Raw genomic sequence first — 24,872 nt, forward strand, 5'->3', positions numbered from 1 at the left:
ACCTCCCACACAAGAATCATCCCCAAAAAAGAATGCAACACTATCATCATCTTCCATCTTCACACCTTTAACCAGCCTCCGCCCACCCCCCTCACTCCACCCTCCAACACCCACACCTCACACCTACACCCACACGCAGAGCTTTTAATCCCCCGCCGAATATTTCACTCAATTTCAGACCTAGATAAGCCACCACCCAACTCTTTTTTTCCTTCCCTTTCACCCACTGCCTCAATGCTGTGTGTGTGTGTGTGTGTGTGTGTGTGTGTGTGTTTTGAGTCAGCTGGCAGGGAAGGAAGTGGAGGTAGTCACATGGTGGTGAAGAGAACCGATATAAAAAGAAGTAAGCGATAAGGCGATATGCGGATGAGAGAAATATTTTAAGACTTAGCTAGGCTGAAAATAGAAGAGGAATATGATGATGATGATGATGAGGAGGAGGAGGAGGAGGAGGAGGAGGATACTGATAACAATAATAATGACAGCCAGTGTGCACCTGATGAGCTTCATACTCGAGCCGTTTTTGCCCCCAACTGAACTTCAATACTGAGAGCAAGTCATTCTAAATACGCACGAACATGTAGTAGTAGCAGTAGTAGTAGTAGTAGTAGTAGTAGTAGTAGTAGTAGTTGTAGGAGGAGGAGGAATAGTAGTAGTAGCAACGGTAGCAGTAGTTGATGTAGGTGAGAAGTTACTACTACTACTACTACTACTACTACTAATAATAATAATAATAATAATAATAATAATAATAATAACAACGATGACAATCTTACCGCTTACCAATAATACATTTTCTTTTTAGCTTTCAAATTCACGGCAGCCATAGCTATAATACCCCCAAGAAAGGCAACACAATGAGGTCTGATCAAAATTATATGGCTCCCATGATAGTAACAAAAAAAATGCTGCAATATTGATTCTTAGCTTCAATCCAGCTCTTAAATGGAGTCAAGGCATAAATAATGAATGAATTTGGTGTATCTGAATCTCTCCTCTGCCTTTCGCTGTGCCCTACTAACCAAGAAGAGGCCATATACGTCACACGGAGCACGCAATGGTTACTGAAATTCAATGAAGTATGAACACGCCGTTGGACTGCATACTGATTGTCCGAGTCCGTGCATTTTAAACCGGATGATGGATAATTTAGGAGCAAGCTGGATTAGGTCGTGTCCCTATAAAGAGGAGCTGGATTATTTGAGTTCTTACTGTATAATTATTTAGTTCTTTATTGCATAGTACTTATCGAGCAAATCCGTGCACTCTAAATCGGATGGTGGATAATTTAGGAGCAAGCTGGATTAGGTCGTGTCCCTATAAAGAGGAGCTGGATTATTTGAGTTCTTACTGTATAATTATTTAGCTCTTTATTGCATAGTACTTATCGAGCAAATCCGTTCATTCTAAATCGGATGGAGGATAATTTAAGAGCAAGCTGGATTAGGTCGTGTCCTGGATTATTTGAGTTCTTATTATGTATAATTATTTAGTTCTTTAATGCGTAGTACTTATCGAGCAAATCCGTGCATTCTAAATCGGATGGCGGATAATTTAGGAGCAAGCTAGATTAGATCATGTCCCTTTAAGGCGGAGCAGGATTATTTTAGTTCTAACAGATGGCTGTAGCCGCTGGACAGATTATCTACGCCACAATCTCAGCGAAGGTCGTGTGCATCCAGCTATCAGTGCTTGTGCAGATAATATTCGGAATAAATACATGGTTCTTGAGTCCATTTACTGTGTAGCTGGTTCATTGTTCTAATACTACCACTACATCTGTTCGTGCGTATTTAGAATGAGTTGCCAATGTATTTCAAGCTGGTGAAGTTCAGTTAGGAGCAAAAAAAGGCTCGAGTATGTAAATCAGGGGAATCCTGGCTGTCATTTTTATTATTAGTATCATCAACATCATATTCCTCCAATAATCAATACCAGAGCGCAGTGAACAAGAAACAGATGAATTAGGTTGGAGAAGTACGAACACGCCGGTAAAAATGGAAATAAGGGAGTCTAGCTGGAGGTGGTGAAGTGTGTGTTCAGCCCTCGTAGCCACCACCGAGGCAGGTCAGTCAGTCTCTTCTCTGCTGGCCTGGACTCAATTGTTCTCCCAAATGAGTTCGATCACGTCACCCCAATAATCAATACCAGAGAGCATTAAACAAGTAACAGGTGAATTAGGTTAAAACAGCACGATAACGCCAAGGAAATAGAAATAATAGAGATAATATAATATTCGGAATTAATAGGGCATGGTTCTTGAGTCTCTTCTGTGGGGCTGGGTCACTGTTCTCGCTAATGTATTCAATCACGCCAATAATAACGATAAGGACACAGAAATAATAGAGATAATATTCAGGGTACCACAGCACGATAACGCCAAGGAAACAGAAATAACAGATAATATTCGGACTTAATACATGGTTCTTGAGTCTCTTCTGTGGGGTTGGGTCATTGTTCTCCCTAATGGATCCAATCACGCCAATAGTCACTACCAGAGAGCATAACACTAGGAGCACAGCACGATAACGCCGAGAACACAGAAATAACCGTCCTCGCACTGCGCCGCTCAGCTCAGCCCTGCCTGCCTCCCTTGCCTGCCTCCCTGCCCTGCCTCGCCGCCCGCCCTCCCCTGGCCACACACACACAGGCCGATGGGTGGTGGCACAGGGCCGTCATCCCCGTCAGCCTGCACTGCCCCAGACAACAAAAGAAGACGTACGCGGAGGATGAACCTTCCCGACCTTGGAGGCAACAGACCCACATTGAGCACTATCTCCCTCCCTGCCTCACGCCCCTGCTGTGGCTCCCTGGCCTGGCACGAAGCGCGGCGCGGCCCTACCTTCAGTCTACGCAGGTTTCCGTCCCTGGCTGCGTTGAAGACCCCGTTCTTAAACTCCATGTCTGTGAGCAAAAACACTGGAGGAAGACGAGGCTCAAGAACACATCCCCACCCGACACACTCCAACAGCTGACTGGCGGCGCGGGTGGCGGGAGGCTGCCGGGCCGCCGCCGCCGCCGCCGCCAGGGGGCAGCCGCGCCACAACAAGGCGCACGTGGTGGCCCCGCGGCGCCAGCTGGCCTCAAAATCAAAACTCACGCCACAGCCTAGATTGCGATCCCGTGACGTTATATGCTTAGCAGGCCTCAGGCATATAGCCCACGAATATTGTTGACGAGACGGTAGCCATCTCTTGCGAAGTTAAGTTAAAATATGGATTCTTTTTAGGTCCCTGAATGCAGTGCAGTAAGAAATGACTTCCGGAAAATAGAAGGAGGGTCGTGGGTAGATTACATGGGGGTCGTTAGGTAGATCACGTTTGGTTAAGTTTGGTTAGTTTAAATTTATCCGGCATACGGAGTGGGGCGGCGGAAATACGCTGCTCAAGCACTGAAAAGTCAATCATTTAGTCATTTCCGGAAAAAAAGTATTAACTCAATAATAAAAAGCATCACATTTTGTCCGGAAAAACGCAGGCCTCAGTAACCCCCATCCCACACACCAGTGGCCGCGGCAACACCTCACTGACTTGACTTTTGCGCCTCAGAGGATGTTTATTTACGTAAAGGAAGCAAGACTCCTCAATAAGATATTTGTGCTTTTGTTGATAAAATATTGACGTAGGTTACATGAGCTATATTCAAAGGTTACGACGCAAATGTCGGTGTTATCTTCCTGTTTATCTTTTTTACCTTGAAGTAAACATGGCCATTAATGTGTCCTATATCACATACTCTGAAGCGAGGCGTGCGTTGGAGTAATTATATATATTATGACAGACTATCATGGTGATGGAGGGTCACTGCTCGGCGTGGACTTTCATCAGCAGGACCGCGAACTCTAGGACAATCACCTCTAACTCTACCTAACGAACTCTAACTCTAGCTAACTCTAACAACCATCTCTGTAGAATAGGGCAATGGCGGCTCCAGCATTTTTTGTATCAGTGCAATTAATTGGGATCTGAGCTTATGCAAAGATTGATTTTAAGATTAGTGAAGGAGCGACAAAATGGGAGTGGTCGAGAGGGTAAAGATATTAGAGGAGGCTTCCGTGGTTCAGTGGTTAGCGCGCCTAGTAGTATGAGTAAATTTCTAGGATTGATTGCATGACTGAGATTCACTATGTAGCTCACCCAACGCATCTTACGGAGTGTTAATCTTAGTATCCTCTCGGCAAATCTGTTCACTCACTCACCCAGTTTTCATTCAGTCTCATGTTCAGTTAGTTCCTCATCCACACAGATACTGAATATAGATTTCTGTATAGAGTCTGATGCCTCATTTTTGTATGGGGTGGTCTACCTAGAGCAAACTCCCTCTGTCCCGTATCCTGCCCCATGTCATTTGCGGAACACCCGACATATCCTCACCACACACACACACCAACACATCTTTCCACTACATCCATCCACCTCATGCTTATCCTTCCTCTTCTGTTTTCACCCACACATCACACATTACCTCTCACATTCGTCCTCTTCACATGTCCAAACTATCTTATGGTATTCCTTCTTACGCTCTCTAAGCATTTCCTTCCACACCACAGTCTTCGTAAATCTATATTTGGCAGTCTATCCCTCCCTGTAACCCCACATGCATCCCTCAAGTACAACTCACTCTCACTTCCATGCTTTTCCTTTGTGATAAAACGTCTTTCCCTTAGTTAATAAACCATGCTTCCATGTGTCAGAGTGGGTATTACATGATCATATAGGGAATTATTCACTTCGTTGCTAACTTATATTTCTTGTTAGCTCCTCCACTGCGATTGGCACAGATTTCGTCTTCACTTATAGCCTGGTAACATACACTCCCAGTCTTTTTCTGCCTCTGTGGTGGCCAGTGGAGTGTTTCCCATAAGTATTGGTATGCTGGATTTCCCTTCCCAAGGTGCGTGACTTCACATTTTTCTTCATTGAATTGTAGCAGCCACTTCTTGCTCCACTCCCATACCTTGGTGATGTCTTCTTGTAGGTAAGCCACAGGCCTGGGTTAAGGTGCAAATGGAAAATGAAGCCTGCAAAGTTAGCTGCTTTTGTGCCTTTGAACCACTGATACAATGCAGACTACAAACTGCTTCATAAATGATAAGAAAAAACACTGCCGTAATAAAGGAGCATTGGTTTCAGACCATAGTGCTTTGTAACCTTCCTTCAAATGGATGGAACTCCTTTCCTTCCTTAATCAAAAGTTGCTTATTGGACATGTTTTGTGATCTCAGTCCCTGAAATATTTTCAGTCTGCCTCTGAAAGTTCAAGCAACCGCAGAAAGCTTAGTGTGTTCTGCACGTTTTTTTAGAACTGAAGCTAAAATTTATTTCTTCACACAAGGGTAAAAAGAGGAAATAGTTTCTACATATCTTTAAGTACAAATACAACTCTGTATACAATAGATGCAAAAATACAGCTTCTGGTCCATTACTGTGTTTCCCAACCCCTGTCCCGCGAACAAACCTTTCGAGGGATGCTGGTAGACATGTTGCCACAAGTGGTTGTGATACAGCAAATTTAGAAATGGGATGTGGTCATCAGAAATCTTGAATATGTACACCTGGGCAAGTACCTTACTTGTATATTCGGTATCCATTTAAATATGAATGAACATAGGAGGTAGCAAGAAGGTATGTCCTGTGTGTCAGGAAAGGAAATGTTACGGAAAGGGTTCATTATATTGCACATGTACACATATAATAAAATGAACCAATAGCACATGTAAATATTAAAGGTATGCCTGCCTGCATGCACACATTCACACCCACCTGCATACATACAAACATGCATACAAATTGTCATCTGTATAAAGAATATGCTACATATGAATTAATCTTGGAGCCAATGGATGGAAGACCTTGGCCTAGTTTCCACATGGGACACACACACACACACACACACACACACACACACACACACACACACACACACACACACACACACTATGACATTGAATGTAGCATGTAAGTACTCATATAATCCAGAGCCTGAACTCCATTCACAGTAGGAAAAACCATCAATGTTAGTTATCTTAAAGGTTGGTTATTATTTGAGAATAAAATAATGTAGGAAGTTCACAGTTAAAACTTTACATATATAAATGTTTAAATACTGAGACTATTTCCTTTGTATGGAAGGCATGCTGCCCAGCATCACCCAACAGCATTTTCACTAACAACAGTTGGGTCAACAGTTTCCTTTAAAGAAATAATAAGCCAAAATGATGATGAAGTTTTAATATTCAAACTTTCAAGATGCTTCTCTGTTGAGAATGAAATATACCACAAACATCCCTGTATCAATATGATTACACGAGAGGAATTGTTGTATTAGTTAACTTACCAACATTATCATACATGAATACAAATGTTACATAAATACAACAAACTTGCCATTTAATATGTTGTAGAATTTTCATGGACAAGGTTCATTAAAAAAAGGCTACTTGTACTTGATATGAAACCATCTTATTAGTTATGCATATCATCACCACACTTGACGACTATTTCATTTAAAAATTTGCTTCCTTGCTGGACACAGCATCTTTTACTACTTGTTAGCCTTGTGTATCATTTACAGGCACCTTCAATATTTGGCATGATATGCAGACTAGTTGTTTTCATCTTTCTTAAGTCTGTATTTGTGGCTGCAAATCAATAAGATAGATTAAGTTTTCAGAAATACACACTCACAAAAAAATATATAAATAAAAATTGAGCCCTGCATATTCTCTCAGGAAGGACACTGCCTCCTGGGGCTGACCTCTGCTAAAGCATCTACAAATAGAACATAATTTATGTAGTGTGTCTCCAGCAATACATTTACACAAGTGCAATCATAATATTTAAATGTACAAAATAAGCACAATGTACAAATATATATGTACAAATATCTACACCTACACAAGCATATCTAACATAATTCTTACTCACATTTCATATCTATGAGCAAAGAGTATTATTCAAAAGGCAATTAATACATTCTTCACTTTAGTTTGCCCCCAAATATCTAACACGCTTCATCACATGTACAGCTTACAGCATGTGAATCATGACCAGTTGCTGTTTGCACCCGGGGAAGCCACAGAGAATGAAGCTTCTGAGGGTGCAAGAAATTTAGCTTCATCAGATCGAATTATGCAAATGTACATAGCATAGATATATAAAACATTAGGCATATATCCCCTGGGCAGAGCAGAATGTGCACCACAGCGTGCACATCTTGTGGTGTACAAGGCCTCAGTTATTACCCAAAAGTGTGAAAGCTTTTGGCTGTTGACTATCATGAAGGCATTAGAGGGTTCTGAACACATGGTTACTTTAGAAGCACTGTTGGCAGAGTGAGTCTATTATGATATGATTCAAACCAATTTTCTTCAGCTTTGGTGAGGATTTAAACAAACAACATTGCTCTGGACACCTAAAAAACTCCTCTCCATTAATGGAGAGTGCTGCAAGACTCTCAGGACAGCTAGCCTAGACTTGGACAGCTTGACGTTGCTAAGAGCTTGTTTGAAGCTTCAAGTCTAAGGCAGCTCTGTTCCACCAGGAATAGTTAGAACAAGACATCTGCAGGCTGACCAAACATGCAACCTTAGAAAGAACACAAATACCTCAGAATAAACTAAATAAAGAAAAGGTTATCATGCACAACAAATTTATCACAGTAGTAATGGCTTAAACTTAAATACCATAATCACTGGAATACAAATAAGAAAATATACTTATGGCAACATTCCTTTAGAATGACAATACCCAGCCCAAACCTAAGAGAAAAGTGAAACAAAACTGAGCAATACAGAAACACTGTTTATAACAAGGAAATCACTTGAGATCATCATCTCAGGAATGGCTAAGGACTCTCGGGACTGTAGAGCCAAAGACACATGTACTTAATGAAGATACCCAAATGCTCAATGTACTTTCAAAGATCTACATGGAATAAAATGATTCAAGTCTAGCGCTTCACCACAGCAGTCTCTCAACCACAGCAGTATCTCAGAATAGGGAAAGTAAAGGCCGTGGCTCTCAGAGGTGAAAAACACGAGCACACTCACTCACTCCCCCATCAGGGCAGCAGGACTGGCTGAACCTTCAGAGCAGATAATTCCTGTCATTAACTCTTTCAACATTATAAAACTTTAGAATTTGATCTGCAAGACAATAATGGAAGGGTATATATGCTTTACGACATCACATCCAAATAATGGCTTCTTTTTAACAAGATACACCAAGGGATATAACTTTTTTCACTAATTTCAATAGAAATAAGTGCTTGAACTTCATAAATTACTCCAGCAACATAACAGAATATTATATTATGAAATAACTTCCAGCAAATAGCATGATCATCATCTTGCTAGTACAGATTATGTTATCCCTACACCCGAAAAGACAACACCTGTATGCACGTTCAGAATTTGTGTTTCCTGCAAGATGAAAATAGCAAAAATCTTGGTGTAGGCACATACATGTTTTTACTTTTCATGGTAGAGGCATAAATACAAATTATGATTTATGTCTTGACTACACCTTACCATGCAGACATATAACTTCAGGTTGAAGCATCCGTCAACAGAATCCCCTTTCCTTTGGAGTGCGGGTGAAGGGGATGCAAAGCAATATCTACATATTTGATTTACTTACCAAAGGCATGAATGGATAATTGCCCACACCAACATAGGAAAGCCAAACATACATGACCTTTTAACTTTGTATGCAAGATAAATAACGTTTGTACCGCCTCACCGACCAACAAGCCAACACAAAGCACTGAGACACTAGTACTCAGACACGACATGCTAAAATATGTTGAATGCTTACACTGAAACCAACGAAAGCAGGAAGGATATAATATTCTGTTAAATACTGTTATAAGAATGATAAAGTGGAAGTATTAACAACCAATAAATGTAATTTCCATTCATCAATATATTTGCCATTAATATCATCATAATTCCAATTATGCACTTATATACTTGTATAATATAACAGTCTAAATACATATAAATTTTCTATATACCACTCATCAAGAATATTATTTTAGACAATGTGCCTTTCATGAAATATAGCCTGTGCTTAATCACCAAAAAAAATCCAACAAAATCATTAGGAATTTCCTCACTTCCCAGCATGAGACAGAGGCATGAAAAGGAATATATGTATCAAGAGTACAAGAAAAATATGTACAGAATACGCAGATGAATGATGCGGATGAATGGATTCACTGCGTGACAACCTGGATTGGCTCTCTGTTGGCACGCCGGGTGAGGAAGAAGTGCAGGATGCCGGCCTGGGCCATCACGTCCACCGTCCCAGCCGCCAGCTTCTCTGCAGGCGATGGGTTGCCAGGCTTGGCGCCGGGCCGCAGCAGCGTTGGGCCAAATACGGTGGCCAAGTTGTGGAGAGACATCTTGTTGTAGTGCTCCATTTCATGGACTCTGTAAAGGGAAAGCCATCAGTATACTAGTAGTATAATAGTATACTAATAGTGATGATATGTTTCAAAGGAAGGTCTCTGATGTACTTGTCCTGTACATGTATGATGATTTCACCACTCTATTGCTATGCTGTACTGTAATATACCAGATCAGGTGCAAGGTCCCAGCCAAATAATGATATCACAGACTCATTTTGCATTGAAGTAGCATTAGTGAATGTTTGTATTTGTTACAGCACACAAAACTCCACAAGGAAACTGTCAAAGGAAACTCAGAACACAAGTGATAGATGGGTTAGTGGCTTGGAATTCTTGAAGGATTCTGGAAAAAAAAAAAAAAAAAAAAAAAAAAAAAGGTCCCAGGAGTAACGGCCCAACAGAAGTAGGGTTGACTGAGTGCCTTTTCACAAAGAATAAAGCGTTAAAGCAAAAATCTTCAGCACATTGTGTTGTTGCATCTTAGACTAGATGCAAGTCCTCAGGGTTGTCACTGTGAACTTTTGGCTAATTATTACTTACTTCACCAAGTGCTCCAGAAGGTATGCTATAATGGACTGGTTCAGCTGATGGAGGGACGAGAAGAGCTTGAGCAGTGTCGTCTTTCTGTACTCGGCGTCAGTTGCACTGTAAGCTTCAAAGAACCGCGGGTACAATTCACTCGTGTACAGCGCCTCAGGAAGCTCTCGCAAGAACAGCTTCAGGAGGCCTGTCACGGAGTGTATGTCCACCTCTTTGATCAACTGTTCTGCTTCATATGGATCTGAAAATAACAGTTTGACTTCTTACTATACATATAAAGAAAAGTGAATATCCTTTGAAATGTACATTCAGCTAACTATGTAAAAGAGAATTAAGCTGCAAACATTGTCTTCCTCAAAATGAATAAATACTGTAATCTGATATACCCCAAATCATTAGCCTGTCATCTAGTCATTTAGGAATAAATTTCATATCTTAATTCTATTTCTATCATAATTTCAAAATGTTTATAACTTATCTAAGTTAGTAAATGTTAATCAGTGGGTTTGTGAACAAATAATTCACATGATACTAATATCTAGCATTTCCTGTTTCAAATGAGTTTACTTTCATTTTATTAGTAATAGTGTTCTGCCCATATCTAGCATGCAACTGGCTCCTGTTTCTATTGTAAGCTTGCTGCTCTCTTCATCAGGAGGGGATGGAGCTTGCATGGGAATGAGGTTTGAAAGTCTTAATAAAGCTGCTGGCACATGCTTCACTAAACAAACATTTTGTTTCCATACTGTACAGTCAGCCGCAAGAGTTTCATGGATAGTTGTGGCAAGCACAACGACCATGTAAGTTTTTCCTCCTTTATTTATGGCTTTCACAGCTCTAACAACTTTTTTTCCCCATGTTAATCCATTCTGTAGCTCATCTCATCAATTCATACCAAATGACAACATTACCTATTAATTATTTTCAGCAATATACATTACTTACTTGACTCAAAAGACTTTTTGAGTTTAGTTATATCAGATGCCAGGCCAGACACTCGGTAGACCCCCACTTCTTGCATTCCTCGTCTTTCAACTTCTCTTACACACCGAGTGACTATGAACGGAACACTCCTCTTCTCTCGTCTGTTACAGGATAAAGTTGATTAGAGGCTTACCATAAAGAAAAGTCGATAGAATTAGAAGGCTATTTCCTCAACATATACTTCATGTATCAAACCATTAATTTTAGGCTCAAAATAGAACATTAGTTCAATTTAAAAGCCTGTTCATATTGTAAATGTGATAACATCCTTATTTTGGTCAAGAAATTACATTCATGATATCAGAATAAAAATAAAAATGTAGATTTCGAATTTATGTTGAAACAAATTGAAAGGACAACAACGAAAACTTATATCTTGTATTTAAGAAGTCATCCTGCACCTCTCACCTGCAGATAACAGCAATATTGGTGCCAAATAGACCTGAGGACTTGCCAGTGGGCACTCTCCTCAATGTTGCTTCTGGAGGCAAGAACTTGAATGACAACACCAACACCAAGTCTTGAAGGCTCACGCGGCGCTCAGTCAGTGTGTCATTCAGCCAAGTACGGGAAAGCTGGAAGTAAGGAACATCTTTATTAGGAATACATTTTATGCATGGCTGGGAGGCAACCTAGATAATCCTGAGGGGTAGAACTGCAAGCATGAGACAGGTATGGTAGGATTCTGCCACCCTTCACATATGCCTTTGAAATAAGGGTGTGAAATTAGTCTTATGTTATGCACCTATCAGGTGCATAACATAAGACTGTAAGGAGTCTGCAAGAGGCTAGTTGGCCAATAAAAGGCAGCTCCTGTAGCCCTAACCCCACCTAACCTCACCATCCATGAATTTATCTAATTTCTTCTTGAATGTATCTATGGTATTGGCACCCCCAACATGACTGGAAAGCCTGTTCCACTCATCCACCACACTATTGTTAAACCAATTCTTGCCTATGTCTTTGTTGAATCTGAAATTTATCTAGCTTAAAACCATTGCTACGTGTCCTCCCTGGCTCTTTTACAACAAAAACCCTATTAACATCCCCTTTATTAAAGCCTAAACTTAACCTAACATAACCTAACAAAACCAAAACAAACACTCTAGGTCTTGACTCAGAAAATTCATATATGCTTCCTTGCTAATGCAACTCTCTATACAAGAAGGTGAGGTCATTCTTAGTTGATTTATATCATAAGGTGCTGGCTATTATGTGTTTGAAGATACCCTAAATTTAACCTAACCTAACCTAACAAAACCACAAACAGTTACTATAGGTCTTAACTCAGAAAATTCATATATGCTTCCATACTAATGAGACTTTCTGTACAACAGAGTGGGGTCATTCTTTATTGATTTATAGTATAAGGTGCTGGCTATCATGTGTTTGAAGATACCCTAAACTTAACCTAACCTAACCTAACAAAACCACAAAGAGTTACTATAGGTCTTGACTCAAAAAATTCATATATGCTTCCTTACTAATGCAACTTTCTATACAACAGAGTGGGGTCATTCTTAGTTGATTTCAACCATAAGGTGCTGGCTATCATGTGTTTGAAGATACCCTAAACTTAACCTAACTTAACCGAACAAAACCACAAACAGTTACTATAGGTCTTTGTTCAGAAAATTCATATATACTTTCATACTAATGAGACTTTCTATACAACAGAGTGGGGTCATTATTTGTGGATTTATACCATAAGGTGCTGGCTATCATGTGTGTGAAGATACCCTAAACTTGACCTAACCTAACCTAACAAAACCACAAACAGTTACTATAGGTCTTTGTTAAAAAAATTCATATATGCTTCCTTACTAATGCGACTTTCTATACAAGAAGGTGAGGTCATTCTTAGTTGATTTATACCATAAGGTGCTGGCTATCATGTGTTTGAAGATACCCTAAACTTAACCTAACCTAACCTAACAAAACCACAAACAGTTACTATAGGTCTTTGTTCAGAAAATTCATATATGCTTCCATACTAATGAGACTTTCTATACAACAGAGTGGGTCATTATTTGTTGATTTATGCCATAAGTTGCTGGCTATCATGTGTGTTAAGATACCCTAAACTTAACCTAACAAAACCACAAAGTTACTATAGGTCTTTGTTAAAAAAATTCATATATGCTTCCATACTAATGAGACTTTCTATACAACAGAGTGGGGTCATTATTTGTTGATTTATGCCATAAGGTGCTGGTTATCATGTGTGTTAAGATACCCTAAACTTAACCTAACATAACCTAACAAAACCACAAACAGTTACTATAGGTCTTTGTTCAGAAAATTCATATATGCTTCCATATTAATGAGACTTTCTATATAACAGAGTGGGGTTATTATTTGTTGATTTATACCATAAGGTGCTGGCAATCATGTGTTTGAAGATACTCTAAACTTAACCTAACCTAACCTTACAAAACCACAAACAGTTACTATAGGTCTTGACTCAGAAAATTCATATATGCTTCCATACTAATGAGACTTTCTATACAACAGAGTGGGGTCATTATTTGTTGATTTATAGTATAAGGTGCTTGCTATCATGTGTTTGAAGAGACTCTAAACTTAACCTAACCTAACCCTACAAAACCACAAACAGTTACTATAAGTCTTGACTCAGAAAATTCATATATGCTTCCATACTAATGAGACTTTCTATACAACAGAGTGGGGTCATTATTTGTTGATTTATAGTGTAAGGTGCTGGCTATCATGTGTTTGAAGATACCCTAAACTTAACCTAACCTAACCTTACAAAACCACAAACAGTTACTATAGGTCTTGACTCAGAAAATTCATATATGCTTCCTTACTAATGTGACTCTCTATACAATAAGATGAGATCATTCTTTGTTGATGATATGAATTTTTTTAACAAAGACCTATAGTAATTGTCTGTGGTTTTGTTAGGTTAGGCTAGGTTAAGTTTAGGGTATCTTCAAACACATGATAGCCAGCACCTTTTGGTATACTGGATATGTTTGAAGATATCTCACCTCCAAATGCGTCTTTTCCCTAAGCTGTGTGCCAAGCTTGGGGTGCTCCTCGTAGCACAGTATCCTCAGTGTCTGTGATCCCTCCAGTTCAATAATGAAGTCCTGGTTCCAGTGCGGCTCTATACCTTCCGTCATCTTGGTCTTCACTTTCCGGAAGAAGTGACCGTAGGAGTCCACTTCAAAGCACACGTACATATCTGTTGAAGGAATAGAGTGGTAACTTTCCTCCCTGAAGAGCAATGTAGTGATACTTTTAGCCCGCCTGCTGCGATTGACACGGATTTGGCTTTCACTGGTAGCCTGGTAACCTATACTCCCAAGTCTTTCTCTGCCTCTGTGGTGGATAGTGCAGTGTTTCCCATGTGGTATTGGTATGCTGGATTTCCCCTCCCAAGGTGCATGACTTTACATTTTCCTTCATTGAATTGTAGCAGCCACTTTTTGTTTCATTCATGTAGCTTGGTGATGTCTTCTTGTAGGAAATCCGCAGTCAGGGGGTTAACTCATCAACAGACACAACAATTACTGTAGACAAATACTACACACTATTTACCTGATTAGTCTCGTTAATTACGGAAATTTTCTGCACATAACCTTCACCACAAATTCAAGTACATATTTGATTGTTTATTTGGATAAAACGAGTTGTGCAGTGAGCTTACTCGCAGGACTAGTGAGGCCATGGAGGCTGGAGACCACGATGTGAAGGTCTCCCAGGAGTAGCGAGTCGTCCACACCAGACTTGAGCAAGAAGGAGCCCATGTTGGTCTTGAGGAAGGAGCGGCAGGCAGTGATCCACGTCTGCAGCTCCTGGAGGGTGAGGGAGCTGCCCCCGACCCCTGGTGTGTTGGCCTGCAACGATACACTTCCTCAACGACATGCAGGGCTGTGCTTCACTTAGTGATATTTTGTGCTCAAGAATCAAATGAAGAGTAACTTATGCAATATATAAGATGCCATTTTTATTTGTATTTTAAAATGGACAAACCTAAAAGGCACCAATAGCATTTTCTGATTCTAATTTGCAACTTAGAATTCTCTGGAATTGAACGATGTGTAACAAATTATGACGGGAAAGTCGAATATCTGATATACAAGTTACAAAGCGTTGACTAAAAATCTTGACAATGATCTCGCTCCTTTGTTCTGGGAAAGCCCATGCAAGATTTTTACATCACAGGTCTTTTCTTTCGTGATGCACACAAGCACACTACCAGCCTATCATGTGTCCCATTTTACCTGCAGCATAACATCTAAAAGAATTGAGAAATTTAGTAGATTTCTTGGAAGGTCTCACAGTTCTGCTTGGTAAGTAATTTTGAAACCAATTTTCTGCAGTCCATTATTTTATAAGGTTGCAAGACATTTTATTTAGGTGAAGTATATCTTTAGGTTAAAGGAAGGGAAAACAAGACAAAAAGTAAGTGTATCAGCTTTGGCCTGACAGTCTCTTGGTCATTTTATCAAATCTCCCGGTAGATGGGAGAGCTTCTAGCCACAACACAGCTGTTACTTTCAACCAGGAAACAAACAAAAGAAAAATGGAAATCATTTTTTGATTTTATAAGCTTAGAATACTTTACACACAAGATAACAAGTAAGTTAAGTAATGCATGAAGCTGGAACATGCAATGGCACACAGATACAGTCATTAAGTTATATCCAACCCCGAGGAAACAAGAAGTCAAGAGAGACTGGGAGGAGTCAACAGGGCTTGCTTGGGGCAAGAAGGGTAAGACAGATTCAACAAGAACTGTTCCTCTCTCCAGTAAATGAGGCCTAAGGAGTACCCAGCCAAACTTGCACTTGGAATCAGAACCTAAAGCCTGCAACACATCAAGACAGCATCAAGAAGAGAATACCAATGCTATATCTACATGAGAGAAAATGTGGAAAGAAAGTTGTTCATCTTGATCCATAATAAAGGTTATGCAAGTCATTGTACCATTACTGTTACAAGTGTATTTCACACCTTGGAAATTTCTATTTAACTGCTGAATCAAAACCTTCAATTCTTTATTTACCTGCAGCACCTGGATGGCCTCGCCCCACTGGTCTCGCTCATACTCCGAGGAGATGAGGAAGGTGTGCACCGAGCCGGCCCTCTTGGATATCCTGAAGGGGAGGTTCGGGGACGCCAGCACCAACTGCGCTTCCAACTCGGCCAGTTTTTTTCTTTGCTTCTCATTTCGAACCATGTTAAGGCGACCACCCTGATACCGGAAATACAACATTAGCAATACTTAATATTTTTACTATGGATAAAAACATGCAATATACAAATTATCATAACTCTGCATAGGATTCAAGAAAATGTTTAAAAAGAAAAGCTGTATAATTTTCTTGAACTGGTACTTCTAGCACAGAATTTCGTACTTACACAGAAATGGACATATCTTTCCTTAATATTCTTCAATTTTCACACAACTTAAACACACAGGATGGTAACAATATTGACAATGCCACCAAGGTCCCTGCCCTCCTCTGTGCTCCTTTCCTAAACAGCTGCCTCGGACTCACCCCTTTGTTGTCCGCCACAGCCGTCTCGTGTCGCCTCAGCTGGTCCCGCACGGTGGATGCCTGGGACTTGAGGGACACCAGATTGGGGGGGTTGGCCTCCTTCAGGGTCTCGGGGCCGCTGTCGTTCATCACCACAATGTCATGAAGGCTGATGTACCACTTGACCTCAAACGTGAACTTCTCAGACCGCCCAGTTGGCTGCAGGAGGAGAACGGGAAGTTATATTTATTCTTACACATTTCTCTCTTTCTAATGATTTTTAATGGTAACTTACTTTCCTTGAGGTATAATCTGATTACTGCCACATCAGCGCATTGTAAAGTTTAAAAGTTTATCATGGGTAGTGTCTTATGAGTGAGAATAGTTATAATAATAATAATAAAAAAAAAAGGTTTTCTCATCACACACAGAAACAACTATCTAAATTGAAGGACAATGACTAGAGCAATAATGTGAAAGATGTTACAAAGAAAAAAAAGAAAAATAGTTCTTTGAAATTGGTTACACTATGAATAAATTGTTCATCTGCTAAAAACTGAGGAACATTTTATTCAAACGAAGTAGATCCTCCTCAAAACTGGTGTTGTTGGCACTCACTTTGTACTTTGCGCAGACTATGACGTCGTTGAAGAGGAAGAGGTGCCTCAGTTTTCGGTGACCTTCAACCAACTCCACGATGAAGGAGTTGCGGACGAGGTGTCGCTGAGGTCGGTCCTGAGACTTGGGGAGAGAAGTAAGGTAAACAAACGGCCACAAATGATCCAACACTAGAAGCTCCTATTAGCCTCCATCACTGTCATGAATCCTTATATAACATGAACATCACATGAGACAGCAGAAATCACTAAGTTTGTTTGCAATACATAATGGAAAGATTCAATATTTCATCATATAAACCAGTGACCTATATATCAGGCATTTGAGAAATCTTAAGGAAACACATCAATTAACATGCAAAAGTTAACTTATATAAATGAATAAACATGAGTTATTCACCAGTCTTACGATACAACTTAGAAAAAATCAATTATTTAGCTCCCAATAAAAGCAGATTGCAAAAATAGTACCTTTTCTTTTAGTCACTGATCAAGCTTATATTTATAAACAAAATCACATTCCTAAAGGTTAGTAAAGGGTTTATGACTATCACATCCAGGGAACCATAACACACATAACAAATGTAAATCAACAAGTACCCAACACCAGGACAACACAAAAAAAGCGCCGTCCCTGCTGACCCGCTGCGTAACCCTGGGGATGAACCAAAGCAATATCGTATCTTGTGTCTGTGTGGTTACAATCCATCTGCTCTAGGCTACAGCTGTCACTGAAAAGTCTGCCACAGTCACAGTATTGTCCTGATCTGTTCCCACTCATGTATGTGCTAACAGAATGGGTGCCAAGTAATTCACCACGGATTGATCATGTGCTGGACTCATGATCACTGGCCAGAGCTTTGGAGATTAACCAATATGTGGGCAATGCTCGTCAGCAGATTGTTTTTTTTTAGTTTGAGTTGGGCTTGAACCTCAGCCTGCCAGACCTGATGGCATAATCTTAGTCCACTGAACCACTGTCCCAATACTGTCTCAAACAAAGTGCATTCTAAAGTGGTTAGATACATTTCTTTGAAGGTACGTATATGTATATCCACTTCTCTTCCACTTGCAAACCATATTTAGTGCAATTTACTGCTGCTGGAGATATTTGAGATCTAATAAAAAATATCTAATATCTTAACACTGTGTGGAGTATTATGAACCGAAAAACTATGAGCATGTAATGGAAAAAGAAGAACTACATAGAAGTTGACAAACTGAAAAATATGACAACTATACCAACACAGAAGTATGAAGATGAAACAAGTTCTAATAGAATCTGAGCCAGGTCATGAGTGATGTTGACAAATATATGAAGAATAACTGTAATGTGCTGTGTGACAAGAAGGAGTGTTGAGGGTTTGGTAGATGAATAACAAGAAGGTTTCACGGACACACTTTGATGCTTGACGGGTGTGTGACCAGCAAGTGTCTGTCTCCACCTTAATGGATGACTTTCATCTTTTGTGTCAGGAGCCTTATGGTCTTGGGTTGGACTTTGTTTAAGTATCTAAGGGACATGCCATTCCTTGAGAGAAGAAGATGCTACCAAATCCCTACTGTCCATGCAGACAAAAATTACAAATACACCAATTATTTGATGTACTACTTCATGTGGGCTGAGATACCACAGGAATTATAGACATACATATATAAGCACACATTCTCTCTCTCTCTATACGCACACACATAATACACATGGCACGGGAAGGGTCCACTGAATGGCTCAGCTGGGACCAGTTTGTCTCTTGGCCCCAGACTCCTTTGTGTGGGAGATGGAATTGTGATGATGATAATGATACTCCTCGTCTGGTTATGCACCACCACAATGTTTTACCGTGTATCCTTGTTGTTACTCATAGCTATAGTTATTATCCTTTTATCATGATCACCATCGTCAATGACGTTCCAATCAGAAGCCGGGAAGCACAAGCGACGTTGAACAAAGGAAAACAAAAATACTCTCTCCCTCACAGCATCCTCCTTCCCCCGGCACTTCTCGGGGACGCGACTCACGGGGAACATGGCCTCAGTGTGCAGCATGGAGAGGTGCGTCAGGAAGTTCTGGGTGAGCCTCAGGGCCTCACGCAGGATTTCATGGTCGGGGTGGGTTTCTGGGGTGTATTTGAGCAGATCCTGTGGGAGGCGGTAAACAGTTGAGCAAAATACTTTGTTGCAATGTTGCTGTTATGTTACACTCTTAAATATCATACTTCATGCCTCTTTTCTCACTTACTATCTTACAGCTGCGAATCTTAAAAGCAAAAGATAAATCCTGATAAATTTTTGAGGTAAATTTTTTTCAAGTGAAGCACATGAGCAAAAACAGAACTCTCCGTCCGTAAAGCAGATACAGCACTGGCAGGGGTAAGAGCCAGTCTCCTTTACACTTTGCTGATGAAATAATGCAGCCACTGGGATATTAATGTAGGAAAAAGGACGCTACTCATGATGGTGCTGCTCCTGCTTATAGTGACACAATTCATACCATAACAAATTCTTAAAGGCTGCTAATAATCCTCAAGCAAAATTACCATCGATTCTTCTGGGTGCATCAGCTTCAATCTCACTTTTATTATTATGTTCCTTCACTGCTTCAGCATTTTTATTATTTATCTATCTATGCCTATGACTCCTTGATACCTGAAGGATATGGCCATGGCAGTCCCTCTCAGCACACTCAATCCTTTGCCTACCAACTCTCTCTCTCCAATACTCATCCACTTCATTGATCTATTTCACTGGTCATGGGTTCATATTTTCTCAGAGGACCGTGATCAACCCATTCAACCCCTCTATAATCCACTTCTGTTGCTGTTACACCCATACCAAACTTAACATAAAAGCTTTCATTACTTTTTCCAGTCCATCCTGAAGCATCATTCCCACCTCTTATTCAGCTCATTTCCACTGCATGCATTCTTGATTGCTGTGATACATTCCACGTCCATGTCTCTAATGCATGTGACACTTCTGACTTTCAAAACTCTCTCCAATGCCTCTATTACCTGCCAGCCCTTCACTCTTTAACTCTCACCTCTCCCTCCATGCTTACATAGAACTGACCCTGACCATTCAAGGTCACTCACTGGATAACCTGACAGCTCCAGGCCTTAAAAATAATGATGAACTGTCAAGTGTACAGAAGATGGAACAGGATGAAAACTGCAGAAAAGAGACATTACTTACGTGGAGGACTAGAGCATTTTTCTGCACCCTTGCAACAGGGCGATGGAGCAGATCCTCCAAGGACTGAGCCTGACCCTGGAGGGAGCGCAGCTTGATGGACCGGGTGATGTCTGCAAACTGTGCACTCTGGGCGCTGCACCTCCTCACTGTCTCCACAGCGCGGGGATAATTCTGCAGGAAGGTGGCATACACGTCCAGCTTGCTTGCCTGCAGAAACAGAGTGAGAGCGTGTGAGGGTTTGACATTTAAGGATGTCTGGCAGTGATGTTACTATGACATATTAGACCATAAAGTAGATAGAAGGAACCAGGTGAGGACCTCCATACAGGCTGACTATTGTGGCAGTCAAAATACAAGTTCTTCCTCATGCCATCTAACTTGTGAGGCATATAACTTTTTTGTTTTATCATTTTATCTAAATGTACTACGATACATACGCAAGCGGTTTAACAACAATTTCTATTTCACAAAATGTACCAATCAAACTTGATATGCATGGAAAACATATTCCAGGTTTTCCTTCATTTATTTATCTTTTTTTTTCTAAATAGATGATGGGACTTTATTAAAAGGTGTACCTTATAAGTTAATAACATATAGTAACAAAAATATTAAACTTGAACTGCATTTTTCAAAGGTCATCCCAGATTCACAGACAGGCATGTGCTTAAAGGGGATAGTATAGTATTCTAATCAGTAGACTCGGTGGGAAGGACACACACACACACACACACACGTACGAACACACACACACACACACACACACACACACACACACACACACACACACACACACACAAGTAAATACACAACTTAAATACACACAACTAGGTAAATACACACACACACACACACACACACACACACACACACGAACAACATAACCAGACTGCTCATGGGGTTTGGGGATCGTGAGAGGCAATTCTTTCAATATGCAATAAATTCTGTTAATGATAAACTTCAAACCATTCACTTCCTCCGCGCCAGCAGTCAAACCGTATTCATAAGCTTGTCCTCAAAGTGGAGAACATGCCCTCGAGTCTCTCCAAAAGGTTATTATATATTTCTGATTCATGTCTTACTCATTCTTACATTCAGCTCTTCTTAATCTTACTTATACTCAACTAAAGGCACTTCATACTCTCCCTGTAAAAAAAATCTTGATCAGTGACTTACTTATTCAACTAAAGGCACTTCATATTCTCCCTGTAAAAAAATCATGTTCAGTGACTTACTAAGACTCTAAACAGTTCCCCGATGGAGCTGGTGCCATCCCACTGCTTCGTCTGGTCCTTGAGGCCGTTGAGGAAGTCGCTGTGGGCGGCGTGCAGCTCCGTGATGCGGTAGAACACTGTCGAGAAGTCGTCCGGCGATATCATTGGCTGCGAGGTGGTGAGGGTGGCCTTGAGTGCCTTCATGTACTGCGGGGAGGAAAGAGGAGTTAGAGCAGCAGCGTGGGGTAGGGTGAGAGCATGCATCAAGACACCTCTCCTCCCGAAATTGACCTCTGTTTTGGCTACTTATTACTTTTGTCTTTGTGGGAACAGCGATTAGCGGGCTGTTTTTTAATATTTTTTAAAACCTTTTTTTTTGTTGCCCTTGAGCTGTATCCTTAGCTTTAAAAAAATACAGTTGTCAGTGTGGAAAAAACTCATTAAAATCACACTTTTTTCGAAAACCATTCACTACAAAGGGAGTTGTGCTTAAAAGGGACCTGTGCTTAAGGGACCTGTGTTTAAAGGGACCTGTGTTTAAAGTGACCTGTGTTTAAAGTGACCTGTGTTTAAAAGGACCTGTGTTTAAAGTGACCTGTGTTTAAAAGGACCTGTGTTTAAAGTGACCTGTGTTTAAAAGGACCTGTGCTTAAGGGACCTGTGTTTAAGGGACCTGTGTTTAAGGGACCTGTGTTTAAAAGGACCAGTGCTTAATGGACCTGTGTTTAAAGGAAGTTGTGATTAGAGATTGTGTTTAAAAGAACCTGTGTTTAGTGACCTGTGTTTAAAAGGACCTGTGTTTAAAGGGAGCTGCGTTTAAAATCAATACACAGGTAGTTACTGGCCATTCAATTTCGCTTACAAATTCATTTCACGCGACACCTGAAAATCTGAAAACAATCAAGTGCACTGAATGTGAGCTCCTGGAATAGAATAATTTTAAAGCATGCGTGACGGCAGACAACTTTAACGTGTGGAGAAAAGTCATCTGGTCTGAGAAGGCGTGCTTAGAGGGGGCGGTCATGTGGATACGGGAGACCAAAATAGTGGCAGAGGATACAGATGATTTAGTCAATAACGTGGAAAGGTGAACGTGAAAAATACCCATAAGAACCTGAATGAATGTGTGAAAAGAAGGGAAAGGAAAAGGAGACGGGGGGAAAGGAAGGGAAAGGAAGGGAAGGGAAGGGAAGGGAAGGGAAGGGAAGAGAAGGGAAGGGAAAGGAAGGGAAGGGAAGGGAAAGGAAGGGAAGGGAAGGGAAGGGAAGGGAAAGAAAGATAAGGGAAGGGAAGGGAAGGGAAAGAAAGATAAGGGAAGGGAAAGAAAGACAAGTAGTGAGGAAAGAATCTGGAGATGTGTGTGTTTGTGTGTGTGTGTTGTGGGCGCCGAAAGCATCTCGGAATACGTGCCCAGGAATAGTAACAAAAAACCGTTTCACTGGACGGTCACTCTCATGCAGCTCTCCTTCCTAATCGCCGGAAACGAACGTGAAATAAAAGTCTACGGTGTGGCCGCCTATCTTTAATGGCCTCGGCGGGCTTGCTAATGGAGGCGGAAATTACTATATACCACGGCACTTTTTAACTCCACTAATTCCTTCCACTGAGAATGTTATGGCTCTGGATGCCGTGTGTAAATAAGGAGAGATTTAATTTGCAATCACGAAGAATGAAACTGAACTACGCCGATTCTACTGAGTGAAAATGTGTATGATCTGTTTTAATATGTTGAGAAGGGAAGGAAGGGGACGAGGAGAAATACGGAGAGAGAGAGAGAGAGAGAGAGAGAGAGAGAGAGAGAGAGAGAGAGAGAGAGAGAGAGAGAGAGAGAGAGAGAGAGAGAGAGATACAAAATGAGACAGACAGATAGAAAGAGACGAATAATGAAACAAAGAGAGACAGAGACAGACAGAAAACAATAGACCTCCCCCCCCCTCACACACAGACAAAGATAAAACGAGACAGAGACAGAAAGAGACAAACAGACAGAGACGGGAACAGAAAAAAAGACAAAAAGAGAGACAGACAGACAGAGACACGGACAGAAAGCAATACACCTCCATCCCCCCCCACACACAGACAAAGATAAAACGAGACAGAGACAGAAAAAGACAAACAGACAGACAGGAACAGAAAAAAAGACAAAAAGAGAGACAGACAGAGACACGGACAGAAAGATAGACAACCCCCCCCTCCCTCTCTCCTCCCTCAACCCCCCCCCCCCTCACCTGCAGCACCACGTCCAAGCACTCCAGGTAAATGGTCTCGGACTCGACGATGGAGGAGATGATGCAGCGGTACATGGTGAGCCGCTCCGCCTCCGCCGCGGGGTCGGGCGTCTCCGGGGCGTGGGTGGCGGCCTCCTCTCCCGCGGCGGGCCATCTGGCGGCGGCGGGCGGCGTGGGCGGGGCGGAGGGCATGTGGCTGGTCGACTCCACACTGCTGCCATACACGCCTGAAGAAGAGAATGAATAAGTGAATAAGTGAGTAACGAATGAATGAATAAATGAATGATGAATAAACAAATAAATAAAACTAATCAAAACAAAACCATCAATGAATAGGAGTGTGCAAGGAATGATTGAATGTATGATGAATAAATAAACTAGAAAACAAATAAATGAGTAAATAAATAAATAAATAGTGTTCTAGAGATGCTGAAAATGATGTTGATTACTGGCTATTATCATGAATGACTGAGACAGAAGAAAAGGTAAGTAAATGAATAAATGAAAAATGAATGACAGAATGAATGATTAACGAATAAAATAAACTGAGCAACAAATTAATCAATGTATAGGAATATGCTAGGGATGCTGAACGAAATATTGATTACTGTCTGTCATCATAAATGTTCTTTTCTCTTACAGCCGACAGTGGGATTAGAATTTAATAATTATACATACGAAAAAAAGGACGATATCAACCTTACACGCGGAGAGAGAACAATAATAATCACTTTCCATAAGAATTCAACTACGAGGCTATCGGAAAAAAATATATAACCACTACTACTACAACTATTACCACTACAACCCTCCTACAACAACTACTAGTCTACTACTACTAATAATAATAATCCTCCTCACCCTACTACTACTACTACTACTACTACTACTGGTACTCAGCAACGCAGCACCTCGGGCCATTACTAAAACCAGGGCGTGATAAGGAGACGAGACGAAGAGCAGGAGGAGGTCGCCACCACCACCACCACCACCACCATCACCTTCGTATCTGCAAGAACCTCGAAGTGAAGACCCGCTGACGCAAGTGTTCAGACTGAGTGACGCCGCTCGTGTGTGTGTGTGTGTGTGTGTGTGTGTGTGTTTGCCATAGTTATTTCGCTTTATTTTCCTTCGCCCGCGTCTGTCCTCGCTCGGGTCATTAATATTCCTTAA

The 24,872-nt window shown here is 40.9% G+C and overlaps 1 protein-coding gene across 6 annotated transcripts in view; it reads right to left on the reverse strand.

The window, feature by feature from the left end:
- Positions 1–5,351: 5,351 nt before the first annotated feature.
- The window catches only part of LOC127004167 (active breakpoint cluster region-related protein-like), a 23,523-nt gene continuing 4,002 nt past the window's right edge, over positions 5,352–24,872 (reverse strand). Inside the window, exons 2-15 of one of the 6 annotated variants that reach the window (XM_050871652.1) lie at positions 23,700–23,926; positions 21,493–21,678; positions 20,258–20,464; positions 19,085–19,204; positions 17,067–17,183; positions 16,470–16,667; positions 15,974–16,162; positions 15,617–15,775; positions 14,612–14,801; positions 13,950–14,146; positions 11,344–11,510; positions 10,897–11,036; positions 9,952–10,192; positions 5,352–9,433 (exon numbers count right to left, since the gene is read on the reverse strand). In XM_050871652.1, the coding sequence (XP_050727609.1) occupies positions 9,217–9,433; positions 9,952–10,192; positions 10,897–11,036; positions 11,344–11,510; positions 13,950–14,146; positions 14,612–14,801; positions 15,617–15,775; positions 15,974–16,162; positions 16,470–16,667; positions 17,067–17,183; positions 19,085–19,204; positions 20,258–20,464; positions 21,493–21,678; positions 23,700–23,926 (2,555 nt within the window). In that variant the 3' untranslated portion in view covers positions 5,352–9,216. Of the gene's footprint in view, positions 9,434–9,951; positions 10,193–10,896; positions 11,037–11,343; positions 11,511–13,949; positions 14,147–14,611; positions 14,802–15,616; positions 15,776–15,973; positions 16,163–16,469; positions 16,668–17,066; positions 17,190–19,042; positions 19,205–20,257; positions 20,465–21,492; positions 21,679–23,699; positions 23,927–24,872 lie in introns of all 6 variants that reach the window. The other 5 variants (XM_050871651.1, XM_050871650.1, XM_050871649.1 and 2 more) reach the window with 5 other exon arrangements.

Source organism: Eriocheir sinensis, chromosome 27 (genome assembly GCF_024679095.1).
Source record: "Eriocheir sinensis breed Jianghai 21 chromosome 27, ASM2467909v1, whole genome shotgun sequence".
Lineage (NCBI taxonomy): Eukaryota > Metazoa > Arthropoda > Malacostraca > Decapoda > Varunidae > Eriocheir > Eriocheir sinensis.